Consider the following 18,862-nt stretch of genomic DNA (forward strand, 5'->3'; position numbering starts at 1 on the left):
AAATTTAGTTACAGTAGTTATAACAACGATAAATTTTAAATCATAATCATGAGTTGGCCATTAAATGATAGATAATAATTCATAGATTAAATTGTAATATCGTAATGATATATATGGGGTATGACACTCATGATTTGCTATAAAAGTAATAATTACTATAATAAAATACTTACTTGACTATAAACACATCTTATGTGCTAAATTTTTAATTACAATCAGAAACATGTTATTAAAGCATAAATAAATATTTGATAAAACAAATTCATATATCTATATACTCATAAATCACAATTGACTATTAAAGTGATGATGAGAGTATTCCCTTTGATTATAGGGATATTTTGCGAATTCTCATATTATGGCCCCTTATTATATATGTCACCCATGAAATCAAATATTATAATAGATATTAGATTACTCAACAAATTACAGCAATCAAACGTGCTGTCGCTGTCGGAACCCTAATATGGCAGCTCAAAAATGAATGGCCGATGCCGATAGCATTAACCTTCAAGAAAGAAAGAAACCAATTGTTCGTTCCTGCTAGCTTTCGAGGCCAATTCTGCATCTAATTCCAGGCCACTAATTTTGAAACAGCTTCTCTCTGCTTGCTGGTCTTTAAGGTTTTTCGTAATTCGGGTTTTTAAAGTAATAACTTCAGTTAGCTTGAAATCTTTTCTAACTTCGAAATACAAAATAGCAAAATTCACCAGAGCAGCTGACCAAGCAACAAGTTATCCATACTTCAGTTCATGGCCAACTTCGATCTTTGGCATTGAGATTTCTGAACTTCTACCGGGCATCATAATCGCTACTACTTATTACCTGAAAGCTCAGGGTCAACTGATAGAGGGGCCTCCTCAGGAAAAGCGACCCCATACTCAAATTTCCCGATCAGACTAACTCCGGGGTTACGAATTGTAAAACGTTCAATCGACAAGGAAGTTCAAGGCAGGAAGAGTCAACTGGCCAAGGGGGAAAATAATTATAACATGACTAAATAAACCTTTTATATGGGTAGATGAATCAAATTAACTCAATAAATTGGGAACTTAATCTTGCACTCCCTTCTTTCCAATGTAAAAGAGCTATTCTTGTTTGCTTTCGGAACACCCATTCAAAATAATGCCCCAAACGTGACAAGCAATCTCAAGAAAATTAGACCAATTAGCTTTATTTGACCTGGCAACTCCAAAGATAAGAAGGGAAACAGAGAAGATCGCAAACAGTATACCGCTTACAACTGTGGTTCAAATCTTTCATTCACAAACAATGAACAAAACTTAAGGTCTACAAGTCAGGCAAGCTATTCGGCAGTTTCTCAGAGTAAAAGTACCCTGAAGGTGTACAAGTCAAGCAAGCTATTTGGCAGTTTCTCCAAGTAAAAGTACCTTTGTAATAACATCGGACATCCCATTAGCATAAGGGAATGCATGTCCATATTCGGGTAGCTCGTGATATTGAATCCATGGGAGTTGCTGGGAGATGAAGCGCTGCATCGTGACAGGCACCAGCATATCATCATCCCCTTGCCACACATGGATGGTACCTTCATTGTTGGGGAATGGGCTTTCAAGATCCATGGGAGTAAATTCCCAGGTACCAAATGAGATCATCAAGTCACGGTGGAGGGACTCAAACTCTCCTTGTTGTCTTACCTCAAACTGTACCTGTTGTCTTACTTCAGCCTAAAAAGAAATAAAGGAGAGAAGGATAGATAAGTTACACAGATAAAAGTGATAATAGAAGATAAACTATATCTGCCCAATTCCAGGTAAAATTCAGAGATACGTTGCTTGCTAAACAAATTTTACATTTTCCAGGAATTCTTCTGAGAACAAATCTGGCATACAACATTGTTATTTTCAAGCTCCATCGAGCCAGGTGCTTTCTAGTAAACTAGGAGAACTTCTGTTTTTTTCATGATAAAGACAAAGGAGCTGGTAGATTTTGGCCAATTCAAGGGACGAAGGTCATTCTTCAGCCCGATACAATGGGCATGTCCCCCTAAACTGCACCACTTCTTAACAGACCTTTAGCTATAACCTTTAGCTATGACCATCTTACTCCTCTTACCAAGCCAAGAACATTAAACAACATTAAACAAAAGACTTTTAAAAGGTGTCTGTCCCTCAAATCAAAAAGCAAAAAAAATTAATGTGAATCAGAGAAATTGTCAACGATACCAGTTTCATAAACTGAACTTTTAGTAATATAATCCAAATTATGGTTACAAAGGCCAAAATGGATGTTCCGACCAAGATTTCCAAACATGTAGATGCCTATTGTCGACACTCCTGTTTTCACTCGTGTTACAGGTCATCGTTTGCTTATTTTATCAATTAATTGTGAAGAAAAATGAGAATATTTTATCTTGTAATAAGAAATCAAAGTAATAATAAGTAGGCTATACATACCGGGGTTTCTCTTATATATTGGGCAATAATTTTTTTGTCTGAGGGAGAGTAAACGTCAGGACTAGCAGTTACAACGCTGGAAGGAGGGAACAATTTCTGGGTGTTCCACCAATAGGTAAGCCAGGAAGCATAATGAGCAACACGAAGTGCCCACTGATTCCTCTGGGGCATTTGGTTATATGCTTCAGTAGACATATTTGCTGGAAAACCAGGCCACCAGTAGTTGATAACTGGAGCTAGTAGTGCTGCTCCTGCTAGCCTGCAGCATCAAATATCTCCCTTGTAATGGTAGACGAAAGACAAACAAATACAGAATGCACTAGCATGCAGACCGAAGATCTTAGTTCTGTTTACACAGATATATGCTTGCATATTTTCATACACAACCAGTACAAGGAAGTTAGTGAGAAATTCTTCATGGTTACTGCAAATTACACTTGATTTCCAGATTCGAAGACAGGAAGAACGGGCCAGTGAATATTCTCACACAGGGTATGTTGAATAAGTCTCATATATTTTATCCCACATTCCTCACGATAACTATTACGATATGCACCCACTCATATAAACTCATTGGAATGATTGTACCTGTGAGGAATGTACTTGATGCAGCTCCACACAATCTGGCCACCAATGGAATAGCCAACAACATAGAATTTTGAGCCAAGTCCCAGCTGATCAGCAAGTTCTTCTATGTCTAAAGCAATGCTTTTCGTAGTTCGTTTTGGATCAGGATCACTCTGTCCATAGCCAGGTCGATCGAAAGACACGACGTAGACCCCTAGATCATCGATGATTTTCTGGACAAGAACACATATCGCCATGTATTAATGAATAGTAGAATCAAAGATACTGCATTGAGGATGTAGACATGTTCCACATCAAACAAAGTTTATGAGCACCTGAGGAAAAATATTTTCGACAACAGCATCATGCCTACAAGAGTCAAAACAATGCACATAAACAATTTTAAATTTTGCAGCATCTTTTGGAGCACCATGTTCCTTATATGCCAAATGCCTGCCATCTCTAAGCTTTATTCTTGGTGCTGTAACAGAAGGCCCACCAGGAGAGCCAGGTATTTTAGTTTGAGGAGGTTGGATAGCTTGATAAGCCCATGCAAGGATTCCAATGGATGAAACCAGAAGTAGTTTCTGGAAGATCCCTGAAATGGTGCGCGCATATAACCACAACACAGTATTAGCAACTATAGAGAGCAGATGGAACGCGAGTTAAACAATCTGGAAAGGCGAGAATTCCATTAAGCAAATATATACTAACATGTCTAATGTAAGTTCTATCAAATTTTTGTCAGGCATCGTAATCATTCTCAGTAACCTTTCAAAAGAGAGGATTACATGAAAGTAAGAATGTCAATGTCCTTAAGCTAGCATTAAGTGGATTTTTCACTTTCCAAATGTAATTGTAGTTTGGCAGAGTTAAACCCGACAAAATCAAGAGTACACTTGGTGTTACACAGCAGAGACATTGGTAGTCTCAAATAGTCAATAGCTCAGATCAACCATTATTTACTTCAAATCAACAAGAAGTACATATGTTAGCAATATACTTAAGGTATCGCCCCAGCAAAATTTACATCTACAAAGCCCCAAGATTTTCGACAAGTCAGCAGTAAACTGAACGCCAAAAACACTACATCTGGGAATACTGTAGACCTCGTGACCTTTGCTCAATCGGGCATTCCAGGTGTTCAAGTTCAAACTCCCAAATTACGGCCCGAAAAAGAAAATCCCCCCACATCAGACACAACCCAAGAAATTCAACGGAAGGTACTTTGAGTCAAACTTCTCGAAACGATAGAAATAAAGCGACAAGGCATCGAAGTGAAGATCGCGAAGCGAAAGGGGGATCGTAATGAGCCCAAATTTCATCGACAAAAGAAAGGAGAGAGACGCGACACCTGAAGGGAGACGGAAGGAGCTGGGCTTCGATTTCCGAGTGTGCGCTCTCGCCGCAGCTGCCGAGATCTTCCTGCCCGTCGCTCCCGCCATAACTTTTCTTTCGATGGCTCGAAGAGATAGAGAGAGAGAGAGAGAGAGAGAGAGGCTTTCAGAAGCTCTGCGGCTGTCTCAAAAGTTAAAGATTCGAGCTTGAGATCTGAGAAGGGACGCGAACAGGCAAGAACACGAGGCGCTGGCGAACGAACCAAGAGCTTTTTCTAAGATCAAGTGAGTCAAAGGATTCCATTTCCGACAGAGAACATGGCTTAAACACACATCCCAGACAGATCCCGTCGAGTCAAACCGGAGTTAAACGGGTTAATCAGGTCGGATTTTGGAATAAATAAAGAAATAACATTGACGAAGTAGATGTTCACTAGGACAATGCCAGAAACAAATTGGGAATGCTTTACCGACTCTTTTTCATTTGACCTATTCTAAATAAGTAATTTTTCGAATCTTTGATTTTATATGAAATAAACAAACCTTTGTATTTCGCCGGACTTGTCCCCACAGCAATATAATTTCCGCTTAAAGTCATTCTTCAATTTTATGAGAAGGGATAGGGGTTTTATGCCAATTCCAAACAAATGATATCTCGCACGATAAGAATTTAAAATTCTTTAATTCGAACAACACAGTACAATATTAGATCAAGCTAGAATTTAGTCGATAGCACAAGTTGAGGATAATGAAATATAACATTGGAATTTAATTAACAACGAATTATTAGAATAAAGAAACACACTGAAATCTAATTGATAAAAGTTACAACTAAGGAAATTTAAAATGTAGTACAATAAAAGTAAAAATAATAAAAAATAATATTTTATTGATTTGTGTGGAGGTCTCATTAGATAGCTAGTGGTATTTATGGTGAACGTGTGATAATTGCTCTTCAACCGTGCCCAACGGCTGCATTTTCTCAAGTAACTTCCTCTGGCTTTGCCCAAATTCTTTTATTCTCACAGGCCCATCTAAATGCCTAGCACATAAACGTATTCATCGTGTGTTGAGAGTTGTGCAATTATCTATGATCATTCCGTGACTAGGTCTTTGAATATCAACTGTCCACTCTACAATATGCAATCTTTGTGTAATTGTCTTTGTGATTTGAATAATATTTAAAAAATTTCTGAAAAAAATTGTTGCTAGTGTTTATATAGGCGGCTACCAACTCTCCATCATTACATTTTCAACTACCGGACACATGGCGCTTCTTTATAATCGTCAATTGTCGTGCATATATTCTAGACAACCAATATACAGAAAAATGACATCCACGCGCTATGTATGTGACTGGAGCTTACTCTGCTCAAATGTTGCATATTCCTTGCCCTCATGCCAAGAATGTGTGTTTTGATAACTAGATCAATTATGGGTATCAGCATATACCCCTTTTAAAAGAAGTAAATTTGAAATTTATTTCTTTTTAAAAAAAAAATACCTTACTTTACGCGCTCTTTCTTATGAATAGCTTAGACATCCCTTTTTTCTTATGATGCCTTGTACTCCGTACACAACCAATCAGATCATGGCCTCTCATGTCGCTTCAATTACTCATGGATAGTAAACCGTCGTGATTTCAAATCGCTATTTTTGATTTTGCTATTTATCTAGATTAGGGGGCATGTGCCAAAGGCCTGATCTTCATATCTGTTTTGCATTCTTTTTTAAAACCTAAAAACCCTATGAGTTCTATCTCAGTTCCTTGCTTCACCGTTTCTCATGGCGCCCAATACTCCCAAATATTCTCTCACTAGTTCTCTAGTAATTATTGTTCTCGCCTCGAGTCTGGTTGATGAGTACCCTGAAAGCCTGGTCCTTGGTCCATGTTTTCTTAATCATCAGCAAATTTCAACTTCTCTTAAAACTTGCTTCCCAAAAAGAGTGAAGAGTTGCTTCCCTTTTTTCTTTTGGTCGAAAGATAGTGATCATTACTAATAATTTGCAAAACCGCAACTAGGTTTGGAATCATTACATAATAAGACCCAAAGTGGATGAGGGGGATATAAAATCCAATTGCAAGGAAGATGGTTGTCCCAATGGGCTCTTGCTATCCAATCGGCAGGCTTGTTTGCTTCTCTATGCGCGTAAGATACGGAGACACCACAGATTTGTAGTCAGACTGTACTTCCATATTTGAGTTTAGTTCAAGCGTGGGGTTCCTTTTTTCTCTATCCTTTGCCACTTTTCATAGAGCTGCACGGACAGCGAAAACTTCTACTTTCAGAGGTGAGTTGGCTTCAATTTTTGCTACAAAACCACCCTTGAGGACCTCGTTCTTGTCTTTGCATAGCCCGGTAATTGATCCCTCTCTCTGGTTTTCAGTCCATGAAGCGTCGACGTTGATCTTCAAGTGACCCTTTACCAGCGGCACCCACTTTCCAGGTATGTTTGCAAACTTTTTGCTACCTTTTGGTTTTTTTGGGCTCCACCGGTTAAAGCTTTCCAGATTTGCTTCTACTTCCTGCACAGCTTCTTGCGATTGCGGAGGCTCGCCTTTGAAGACCATTGTGTTTCTAATCTTCCAAATTTGCCAGAGAGTGCCCGCTACCAGCTCCTTCCGCTGAGGGTTTCTTTCCGAGGTAAGGACTTCAAACAACCATTTGTCTATTTTGGAGATATTGCTGGGGGAAGGGTTTAGCTTTAACTTCTGGTTTCCCTTGATCTAGTGCATCCATTTGCATAGGAGGAATAGATGTTCGGGTGTCTTTGGCATATGGTGGCACATGGGGTAGCTTGGATTAGGTATCATATTTCTCCTATATAGGTTCTTCTTCGTGGGTAGCGCATTAGCACAAAGTTTCCATATAAAGAACTTGACCTTTGGTTGGGTGTGGAGGTCCCAGATTAGGTTCCATAGCTTTTTGGGTTGCTAGTATGATGAGGATGCGTGTGCCGATGTCTAGTTGTTTGCTATTTGGATTTTATTGTATCCATTTTTGACTGAGTTGATGCTGGATCTGTTGCTGGTCCATATGATTTTGTCTTTGTTTCTTATGTGACTAAGCAGTGTCACGAGTATCTCTTTGACTAAGTCATCGTCGAACTAGGTCGCTAGCTTATGCTTAGCCCACTGTTTGGACTCCTAGTCGATTAACTCAACCACATATTCAGGTCATCCTTGGTTTTTAGTCCTCCTATTCAACCTCTCACTAACCATTTGTCTTCTCTCAATCTGATTTGCGATCCGTCTCCTACTGCCCATCTTATTGATGTCCCATCACTTCTCTTCCTTGTAATAGACTTTGCCATCCCCAAGACGATCTTGATCCTGTGTTTGCCTTCATGAAATCTCCTGTAGGGAAGTATAGTCCTTTTAGCAATCTACTCCACAAGGCTGAAGGGGCTTGTATGAGTCTCCATGCCTGTTTTTCGAGCATAGCCTTGTTAAAGGCAACAAGGTCCTTAAATCCCAAACCCGCATAGTCTTTTTTTTTCTTTAGCTCCTCCCACTTTTTCCAATGGACGCCTTTCTTTGCATTGCTCTTTATCCACCAGAATGTGGCTATCTTTTTTTCGATTGATCTACATATCGAAACTGGCATCTTAAAAATTGACATAGCATATTACGACAATGCATGTACAATCGTTTTAATAAGTATTTTCTTCCCCGCTTTTGACATTATGTTTTCTTTCCACCCCTCAAGTTTCATATTCACTCTTGCTAGAATCCATAAGAACATCTCTTTCTTCGATTGCCCCCAATCCAAAGGAATGCCGAGATATTTCCCTGTTTTTTTTTATAATTAGGACACTTAGTTCTTTTGCCACATTCCTTCTTAATTGCTGTGGGCAGCAGCTGCTAAAGTAAATACCCGACTTGTTTAGGTTTATGGCTTGACTGGATGCATCACAAATTGATTCAATAGGTTTGTCATATTTTGACATTCCTTCATTGTGCCATCGAGGAAGAAGATCGCATCATCCACAAAAAGTAAGTGTGTAAGTGTTGGACAACTTCTATTCAGTTTAATACCTTTTACATTGCCATCTCTAAGTGCTTTTTGTATAAGCAAAGACAACACATTAGTCATAACAATAAATAAGTAGGGAGAGAGAGGGTCCCCTTGCCTTAAACCCCTAGTCGGCTTGAATGCTTGAAGAGGTTCCCCGTTCACTTTGATGCTGAAGGTAACGGTTGATATACATGTCTTCACCAACAAAACCTAGTGATCACTGAAGCCCATTTTGCTCATGCACTCGCACAAGAAGTCCCCATTCCACTTGGTCATATGCTTTTAGCATGTCAAGTTTAAGCACAGCCTGAAACTTCCTTTTCCTTTTCCTGATTCTCAATTGATGCAACACTTCTTGGACAATTAAAATATTGTCTTGTATTTTTCTTCCACCTATGAAAGCACTTTGCTCCACTTCTATCAGTTCAGGAAGCCAGGGCTTCAACCTATTTGCCATCATTTTAGAAATTATCTTGTAACTGAAATTACAAAGGCTGATGGACCTATATTGCTATAGATTCTAGGAGAGTCACTTTTGGGACGAGGGTAATGTGAGTTGTATTGAGGGAAGGGTCTAGAGTACCTGAAACAAATAAGTTATCTACCATTTTATGCACATCTTCTTGGATTAGCTCCCAACTATGTTGGAAGAATTGTCCATTTAAGCCGTTCGGCCCTGGAGCCTTAATGGCTCCCAGTTAGAATACTACTAATTTTACTTCCTCCATTGTGACTTTTGCTGTTAGAGCTTCATTCATGGTGTTTGCTACTAGGTAAGGGCATTAGTCCAACACTGGCTGAAAATTTCTAGGGCCGACTGTGCCATAAAGGCGTTGATAGAAGGTTACAATGTGTTCTTTAATAGCCTAAGGATCCCTACACCAGTTCTGGTTATCAAGTTTCAGCATAGCAATTCTATTCATCTGCCTTCTTTGCATAGTTGTAGCATGGAAAAATTTCATGTTTCTATCTCCCCATTTCAACCACTCTATCCTCGATCTCATTCCCCAATACATTCCTTCTTGTCTCTATAATTGTTCAATTTGCAACTGAAGCCTCTTTGCTTCCTCCTTTCTCAATCCCATCTCCTTTTTGTTAGTTATCTTTGTAAGCTCTTTTTTAAGTTCCTCAATCCTTCTATAGGCATTGGAATATTTATCCTTGCTCCAACTAGTTAGAGCATCAACTATCGCATTCAGTTTTTCAAGCAAATTCAACTGGGAATTCAGTTGATCATTCCACACAGATTGCACAATTTCTTGACATTCAACATCCTTTATCCAGTACGCTTTAAATTTGAACACTCTTCTTATTTTCTTTGACGGGGGATATAATGATAGTAGAATAGGGCTATGGTTCGAGCCAATGGCAGGTAGGGCGTAGGCTTCTGCCTATAAGAACATGATTCCCCGTTCTATATTGCAAAGCACCTGATCTAACCTCTTTTTCACTTGCTCCTCCCCATCTCGGTTGTTTGTCCAAGTGAATGCACATCCTTTGCTTTCCATATCCTTGAGCGCACAATCATTCAATAGGTCTCGGAAGACTACCACTCTATAATAGTCCGTCTCCCTTTTACCATACTTCTCCCAGTGATATAAAGTCTCATTAAAATCTCCAATGCATATCCAAGGTAAGTTGTTTCTCCCGTGAGTCATTCTAAGTTGCTGCCATAGTTGGAGTCTTTCCTGATAATTTGTCGAGGAGAGCTGCTTCCCATTCAAGGCCCTCTATTATGGACCTTTGGACCACAACGCCCTATCAATTTAGGGGCTTCCCTTCGTTCGAAGCGGAATTCCATAGGTGACATTCACGAATGAAGGATGATGTACGGGCACAACTTGCCTGGCAAAGGGCTGGGAAAAATATGGCTTCGGAGGTTAATATGTTATCACATGACTTAGACCTAGGGCTATTGGGTTATGCTGTCAGTTTCTAGTCCCTGTCAATAAATTGTTTCTTTTTCCTTGAGATCCCATAGCTATCACTCTTCTAGATATTTACGCCATATTTGGTTTCTCTCCAAATGACGTATCTATAAAGGACATGGATTCGCCGGAGATTCCTTATGTTCCTAAGAATGCCCTTCCTTACGGCAAATTCCTCTATTCAATCGATATTGAAGTGAAGCGAGTTTTTTCTCATCACTTTGAATGAAAATGAAACAAAACATATGTATTGAATTGAAACCTTCAATCTGGATGATTAAATAATAATAGATTATTATTATTTCGAGTATTATGCTATAGTGAAATCGGTAGGCATGCTGCTCTTAGGAAGCAATCTGGAGCATTTTGGTTCAAGTCCAAATGGTAGCATGGCATCTTCTAAAACAAATGAAATAAGTCCTATAATAAATTCAATTCCTAATTTCAATTCTGTAGAATTGGTTCACCACACTTTTTCATTTTAATTAAATTAAAAAAAATTATGATATTTTCCACATCGATTCTGTCCCACCTCTAGCCCCATCGATCTTGTTGAACACTTAACTTTCTTGCTCTATTGGCTGTCCAAGTATATCTTCTTAAATCTTGTACATAGTTTACATTGCCTCTAGTCTCGTAGCAGGTAAATCACTTGCTTCAGGCCTGCTCATCCTTGCCACTTTGTATGGAGGCTTCACCAATGCGGCTTCTGCAATGATGCCTAGAGAAGATGGTATCTTGTGTTGAGAAAATACGGCTTCGAATTGGGTAGAACAATAAAGTCAGATATCTAGAATAATCAAGTCGAACTTTGAGGCGTGATATCACTTTCTTTAAAATATAGTTGCCCCACAACATTGATAATGGTCACCAGCAAATTTCCTCCAAGATAAAACAAAGTCTCAAAATGATAATACCAAATAGCAATTCTAGTTTTTCTCTAGGATCTTTCTAAGAAACAATTAAAAAATTGACTATAGTTTTTCAGAAAGAAAGCTTGAAAAGATAAAATGATTGCACACACTATTCTTTTGAAAATTGACATGTATATATAAAACAGTCTTAAAACATAAGCAACTCTTTGTGAAAAATTGCAAAAAATGAACAAACATATCATTTCGAAGCCTAGATGAACAAAGGCGTCCATTCGGAAGAAGTTGAAAAAATGAACAAATGCAACCCTTCAGGAAAAGTTGCAAATTGAAAGAGTATTTTTTTTCTAAAGGTTGTCTTGAAAAGACACACACACAAATTTGGAATAATTAAAAAAATCTTATTATAATTATTTTTTAATAAAATAACATTTCGATTCTTTATTTAAATTTTTGAAAATTCTCAATAAACAAAAACAACCTTTGAATTGATTAAAGTTAATAAGATACCGTACGAAATAAAAAATAAATAACAAAGGGTAAATCGCGCCAAAATAACACAATTATTTGCACACTTGCTCACGGGTATGGTGGGGTCTAGCCCACACCCGATCATTTCTTTAGCTATGTTAAAAAAATCTACACTTATTAATTGGCCAATTTCCTCTGACTTTTCCTATGTTGGACAAGGAAACATACACTTAGTTTGTTTTATAAACAAACTTCCCACACCTTGTTTGGTTTGTTTTGGCTTCTACAATCTTGGACGGTTCTATATTTTCCTTCCTTGTCTAGCCAGGAACCTCATGCCCTTCATTATCATGCTCTACCAACATCTCGACCACCCGCTCCTTTTCCTCCTGGGTATTGATTGTTGAGTTGCTCCTCTTTGAATGTGCCTGAAGGCATTTCCTCTTTTGTATTTAATCTTCAAGTACTTGTTGAGCTTGACCTAGAGAATATTGAATTCTTTGCCTATGATGCAGTGAATTTAATTACCTCTTCGATTCTCTTGCTCGGGATGACAATGATGATTTCTTGGTATGTGTACTCTCTCCAGTAAACCTTCCCATATGATCGCTTAAGAAAGAGAGATTCTACCATGGTTTTGAGATTTACTCTCTACAGTATTGTGCTAGACAATTTGGTCTATGACAAGTTCCATGTTGATTCCTTCTTGAAGTTCCCTTTTATGAACAAGCGGACATATAGCCGTGACATGATTCCTTACTCTTATGATATTGATCAATTCGATCCCAAAACTGGGTGTATCTCTGAATGAACTTCTTTGTGGCTTTTTTGTGGCTTTGAGAGTCCTAATGAGGATGCCATAAAGACTGTCATGAGCTGAACTAAGCGATGTACTCCCAAATCTAAGGATCCGAGCAAAAAGGAAAAAAGAGTCAGATTTTGGTGGTCAATCGGGACTTCCCACTTTACTAGAATCGCATGAATTTGTGGATTCAGAAGATTCTTTCGAGAAGGATTCAAATTCACTAGTAAGTGATGATGCTAAAGGTGTTAGCTGGGTTCACTCCTATGTGGAAGATGCCCAATGAGTTGCAAGCTCAAAAAGAGCTTGAGCTCATATGATAAGTTATATAGAGAAATAGGGTTTCTCACTATCTATATAAAGAGGTAGTCACAAAAAAGGAAATAGTAACAAGAGAAAAAAGAGAAAGCAGAAAATCTGAGGTTTGAGGCAATATCTGATTTACATCAAGTTGGCATCGGAGGTCGATTCATGGTTCGATTGAGCTGAAATTTTGTTAGCATGTTCGTGGCATAATTTTCTCGAATCGGAACGGTTTGATTTTTGTTTGAAGCTCCCTACATCAGGTTTTTCATGGATTGATCAAAACCTGCGTTTTTGGTGAGATTTATCCTTGATCTCTTGTGAAGTTTATGTGTATTGCCAAGAATTATGTTCTTGAGGTGTTTGCTGTTATGTATCTTTAGTATTTGCTAGAGAAGAACAATTTTGTTGATAGTGAAGAATTTTGGGTGGACTCTGGTCCCGTGGCTTTTGATCTCCTCACATTAATGAGGTTTTCCACGTAAAAATCGTCTTGTGTTCGCGTACTTGGTATTTATTTTACTCTACTATACCGATTCCTATTAGGTTTACACAAGAGGAGAGATTATTTTATTCCGCTGCGTTGATTTGATATTGTTCGAATTGTTACTGTTCTCCCATCAGAGTGATGTCGGAGCATCTGGTTATTGCTTGATTTTTCTGCCTTGTGTTAAACAATGAAAACGAATATGAGTAGAATGGTTACACTGAATGATTCGAATTATCATATTTGGAAAGGGAAAATGGAAGATCTTTTATATGTGAAATATTTTTATTTGCCTATATTTGTTGAAGAGAAACCAAAGAATAAAATTGATGTTGAATGGTCTTTATTTCATCGTCAAGTGTGTGATTATATTAGGCAGTGGGTGAATGATAATGTTTTGAACCATATTATTGAGGAAACACATGCATGCAGTTTATGGAATAAGCTCGAATAGTTATATGCTCAAAAAACTGAGAATAATAAGTTATTTTTGATAAAATAGATGATAGCTCTAAGATATCAAGATGGTACTCATTTGATTGATCATTTAAATTCTTTTCAAGGAATTATAAATCAGTTGGCTGTGATGGGAATCAAGTTTGATGATGAGATTCAAGCACTATTGTTATTTGGTACTTTGTCGGACTCATGGGAGACGTTTCAAACATCTTTGTCGCCCCAGATGGTACGATTACCATGGATTTGGCCAAGAGTAGTATTTTGAATGAAGAGATGAGAAGGAAGACACAAGGATCGTCATCTTCACATTATGATGCCTTCGTTGTCGAGAAAATGGGGAAAAAGATAAAAGCATATGTAAGTATAATAAATTTGCTAATGTTGAGTACCATTATTGTTATCAGAATGGACATATTCAGAGATTTTGTCGCCAGTTAAAAAGGGAGAAACAAAAGGAGAAATGTAAAGAGAAAAAAAAGTGATAATGTTAGTGATAACAATCGTGTTGTTGCACTTAAAGAAGACTTTCTCACTATTTTTTTTTATGGTGATGTGGTGAATTTTGTATCTCATGAAACCAGTTAGGTAATTGATAGTGGTGTATCCATTTATGCTACGTCTCATAGGGATTTTCTTTACATCATACAGGTTAGGTAATTTCGGATATGTGAAGATGGGAAACAATGGACTAGCTCAAGTTGTAGGCATCGGTGATGTGTGCCTAGAAACCAGCAATGTCACAAGGTTAATATTAAATAATGTTAAACATATGCTTGATATTTGCTTGAATTTGATTTCTATAGGCAAGTTGGATGATGAGGGGTATTGCAGCACCTTCAGTAATGGTCAATGGAAGTTCACCAAAGGTTCTCTTGTTGTGACTAGAGGTGAAAAATATTCTTTGTTGTACATTATGCAGGCAAAGTTGTCCACAGACAAAATTAATGCAATAGACAGCGAAGATGCAGCTGAATTATGGCATAAGATGCTCAGTCACATCAGTGAGAAGGGTTTGTCGATATTGGCCAAGAAGAAGCTCATTTCAGAATTGAAAAATTTAGCGCTAAAGAAGTGTGCTCATTGTTTAGCAGGAAAACATAACAGAGTTGTATTTAAAAGCTCCCATCCTTCAAGAAAGTCAGGTACACTGGATTTAGTGCATTCTGATATTTGCAGTCCTATGAAAACAAAATCACTTGGTGGCTCTCTTTACTTTGTTACCTTCATAGATGATTTTTCAAGGAAAATTTGGATTAATACCTTGAAAACTAAAGATCAAGTGTTAGATACTTTTAAGCAATTTCATGCTTCAGTTGAGAGACAGATTGAAAAGAAATTGAAATGCATCGGAACTAATAACGAGAGGGAGTATATTGGACCTTTTGATGAATATTGCAGACAACAAGGTATTCAACATCAAAAGACACCTCCCAAGACGTCTCAGTTAAATGGCTTAGCTGAGAGAATGAATCGAACACTGGTTAAAATGGTAAGATGTTTACTTTCACAGTCAAAGCTACTTGGATCCTTTTGGGGTGAGGCTTTAAGTACAGTTGTGCATGTATTAAAACTTACTGCATGCGTTCCTTTAGAGTTTGATGTTCCTAATAGAGTTTGGACATGCAAAGATGTTTCTTATGATTGGTCTAAACTTGATGTGAAAACACGACAGTGCATATTTATTAGTTATGGACAAGATATGCTTGGCTACAAATTTTATGATCCGCTTGAAAAGAAAATTGTAAGAAGCAGAGACGTTGTGTTTATGGAAAATCAAACAATAGACGATATTGAGAAAGCAGAGATGATTTTAGCACCACAAGTTAGTGATAATTTGGATCCAGTTCCTCTTACAAATATTCTTACACAAGTTGATGAAGAGCAGCAGGAAATCAATGTTCCAAATAACACATATGTTTCTAAACATGTTGAAATAGATAATATTATTCCTGAACTAGAGGCTCAATTAGATGTTCCACTGGATGTTCCAGTTCGGAGATCCATTAAAGACCGACGACCTTCCACCAGGTATTATGAAGATGAGTATGTATTATTGACTGATGCAAGTGAACTAGAGTGCTATGCAGAAGCAATAGAAGATGAGTACACAAGTAATTGGTTTGATGCTATGCGAGATGAGATGCAGTCACTCTATGATAATTATACTTTTGAGTTGGTGAAGTTACCTAAAGGTAAACAAGTGGGTATATAGGTTGAAGCAAGATGAACATACTTTACAACCACGGTACAAAGCTAGATTGGTTGTTAAGGGATTCGGTCAGAGAAAAGGTATTGATTTTGATGATATATTTTCTCCGGTAGTAAAAATGTCTTCTATTCGTGTGGTACTAGGCTTGGTAGCTAGCCTGGATTTGGAAATTGAGCAAATGGATGTTAAAACAGCCTTCCTACATGGTGACTTGGAGGAAGAGATATACATGGAACAACCTGAGGGTTTTAAAGTGAAAGTGAAAGGGAAAGAGGATTATGTGTGCAAATTGAAGAAAAGTCTCTATGACCTAAAACAAGCACTGAGACAGTGGTACAAAAAGTTTGCGTCAGTTATGACAGAACATGGCTATAAGAAGACTTCCTTGGATAACTGTGTGTTTGCCCAAAAATTTTATGATGATGACTTTATTATTCTCTTGCTTTATGTTGATAATATGTTGATTGTTGGCAGGAATGCTTCAAGAATGAAGTTATTGAAGAAACATTTGAGCAAGTCTTTTGCCATGAAAGACTTAGGATCGACGAAGTAGATTCTTGGCATTAGAATTACCCGAGACAAAGATGCTAAGAAGTTGTTTTTGTCGCAAGAGAAATATATCAAGAAGATCCTTAAGAAATTTTACATGAACAAGGCTAAAGTGGTTAGTACTCCTCTTGCTGCCCACTTTAAGTTAAATATGAAGCAAAGTCCTACAACTAAGAGAAGAAATATATGGAAAGTGTTCTATATGCCTCAGCTGTAGGAAGCTTAATGTACGCGATGGTATGTACACGCCCAAACTTGGCGCATGCAGTTGACGTTGTTAGTCGCTATTTGTCAAATCTAGGCAGAAAGCACTGGAATGCAGTGAAGTGGATTATGAGGTATCTTCGAGGAACTTCAAATTTGAAACTTAGTTTCGGGACCGAGAAACTTGAGTTAGTTGGATACACAGATTCCGACTTGGTAGGAGATATTGATACTCGTAAATCTACTTCTGGTTATTTGATTTCTTTTGCGGGTGGAACTGTGTCATGGAAGTCAAGATTGCATAAGTGTGTTGCACTTTCTACCACCGAAGCTGAATTTATTGTAGCATTTGAAACTAGTAAAGAGATGCTATGGATGAAGAAGTTCTTAGAAGAACTTGGGTTCAAGCAAAAGAGGTATGTGCTATTTTGTGATAATCAAAGCGCAATTCATCTTGGTAAGAATTCATCTTTTCATTCTGGATCGAAATATATTGATGTTAGATATCATTAGGTAAGAGATGTTCTAGATGAAAAGTTGTTGGAACTTGAGAAAATTCATCCATATCATAATGGCTCTGATATGATGACAAAGACTCTACCAAAAGAGAAGCTTGAACATTGCCAATTGATAGTAGGGATTGTGAATCCCTCCACATTGTCGTGAGGGGGAGATTTGTTAGCTAGGTTCACTATTATGTGGAGGAGGCCTAATGAGTTGCAAGTCCAAAAAAAGGCTTGAGCCCATGTGATAAGTTATATGGAGAAATAGGATTTATCACTATCTATATAAAGAGATAGTTGCAAAAAAGGAAATAGTAACAAGAGAAAAAGATAAAACAGAAAATCTGGGATTTGAGACAAATTTGATTTATATCAAGCTAGCATCGGAGGTCGATTCATGGTCCGATTGAGCTGAAATTTTGTTAGTATGTTCGTAGTGTAATTTTCTCGAATCTGAACGGTTTGATTTTCGTTTGAAACTCCCCACATCAGGTTTTTCGTGGATTGATCAAAACTTGCATTTTTTGTCAGATTTATCCTTCATGAAGTTTATGTGTATTGCCAAGAATTATGTTCTTAAGGTGTTTGCTGCTATGTACCTCTAATATTTGCTAGAGAAGAACAATTTTGTTGATAGTGAAGAATTTTGGGTGGACTCCGGTCCCGTGGTTTTTGATCTCCTTACATCGATGAGGTTTTCCACGTAAAAACTTGTCTTGTGTTCGCGTGCTTGATATTTATTTTACTCTACTATATCGATTCTTATTACGTTTACACAAGATGGGAGATTATTTTATTCCGCTGCGTTGATTCAATATTGTTCAAATTGTTACTGTTCTCCCATAAAAAGGAACCCAAGTTCAAGAAGTTGGGAAGGCACAGCCCTCAAAGGATTGGAGCAGCTCAAACTCAATGTTCCAAATGAAGGATATCGAAGAAGATCGAGATTAAAAGGAAGAGTGCAATAGCCATAATTGGAGGAAAGGCTGTAAAATGTATCTTTCTACTTTTATGCCCTTACTCCTACTTCTTGTGCTCTGTTTCTAATAAGTCTCTATTTCCGCCAAGTGTTTCTCAACAAACCGAGCACAGGGTTCAAAAGAAAAGGAAATAGCAGATGTCGAAGTACCTTTGCTCAAGAAGAGGAAGAAGGACCCCCTTATTGCGTCAGAGAAAAGGCCTAAAAGCTTCATCAAGACTGCCCACTCAGATTCCTACTCAGTCCGATCTCTAGCATCATCAAGACCTGGGATGCCCCCAAGCATCAAGAGAATCCAACTGCTTCTATCGATGATCAGGACGAGGGTGATAATGATAATGTTCCCATAGGCTACGAGCTTTGTCCCTCAAGACTTTCAAATTTATCGCTCGTTTCTACTCCAACTCCCCTGGTAACTTATGGTGAGTATTTCCCCATACATTTTAGCAGTTGTCCCTTGGCATTCGATTAATCTATATTTGAAATGATATGCAGGATCACCAACCAGCACAGATTATCAGAATTTACCGAATACATCCATGGATTTGTCTCGACAACCTCCATTCACCAATTGGCCAAGATGGAAAACAATTTTAACAGGGGACTATATAACCTTTCTATGCGAGTAGATGAATCAAATCAACTATACAAATTGGGAAATTAAATCTTGCACTCTCTCCTTTCCAATGCAAAAGCGCTATTCTTGTTTGCTTTCGGAACATGCACTCCAAATAATGCCCCAAATGTGACGAGCAA

The 18,862-nt window shown here is 37.9% G+C and overlaps 1 protein-coding gene across 1 annotated transcript; it reads right to left on the reverse strand.

Annotated features, from left to right (window-relative positions):
- Positions 1-1,149: 1,149 nt before the first annotated feature.
- Positions 1,150-4,725, reverse strand: LOC104425651. Its single transcript, XM_010038405.3, has 5 exons — positions 4,339-4,725; positions 3,320-3,582; positions 3,006-3,217; positions 2,418-2,676; positions 1,150-1,688 (listed from the first exon to the last, which is right to left on the reverse strand). Exons 1-5 carry the CDS (start codon positions 4,427-4,429, stop codon positions 1,362-1,364), a joined length of 1,152 nt encoding a protein of 383 aa, XP_010036707.2. The 5' UTR covers positions 4,430-4,725; the 3' UTR covers positions 1,150-1,361.
- Between the last annotated feature and the right edge of the window lie 14,137 nt (positions 4,726-18,862).

This window comes from Eucalyptus grandis, chromosome 11, assembly GCF_016545825.1.
Source record: "Eucalyptus grandis isolate ANBG69807.140 chromosome 11, ASM1654582v1, whole genome shotgun sequence".
Lineage (NCBI taxonomy): Eukaryota > Viridiplantae > Streptophyta > Magnoliopsida > Myrtales > Myrtaceae > Eucalyptus > Eucalyptus grandis.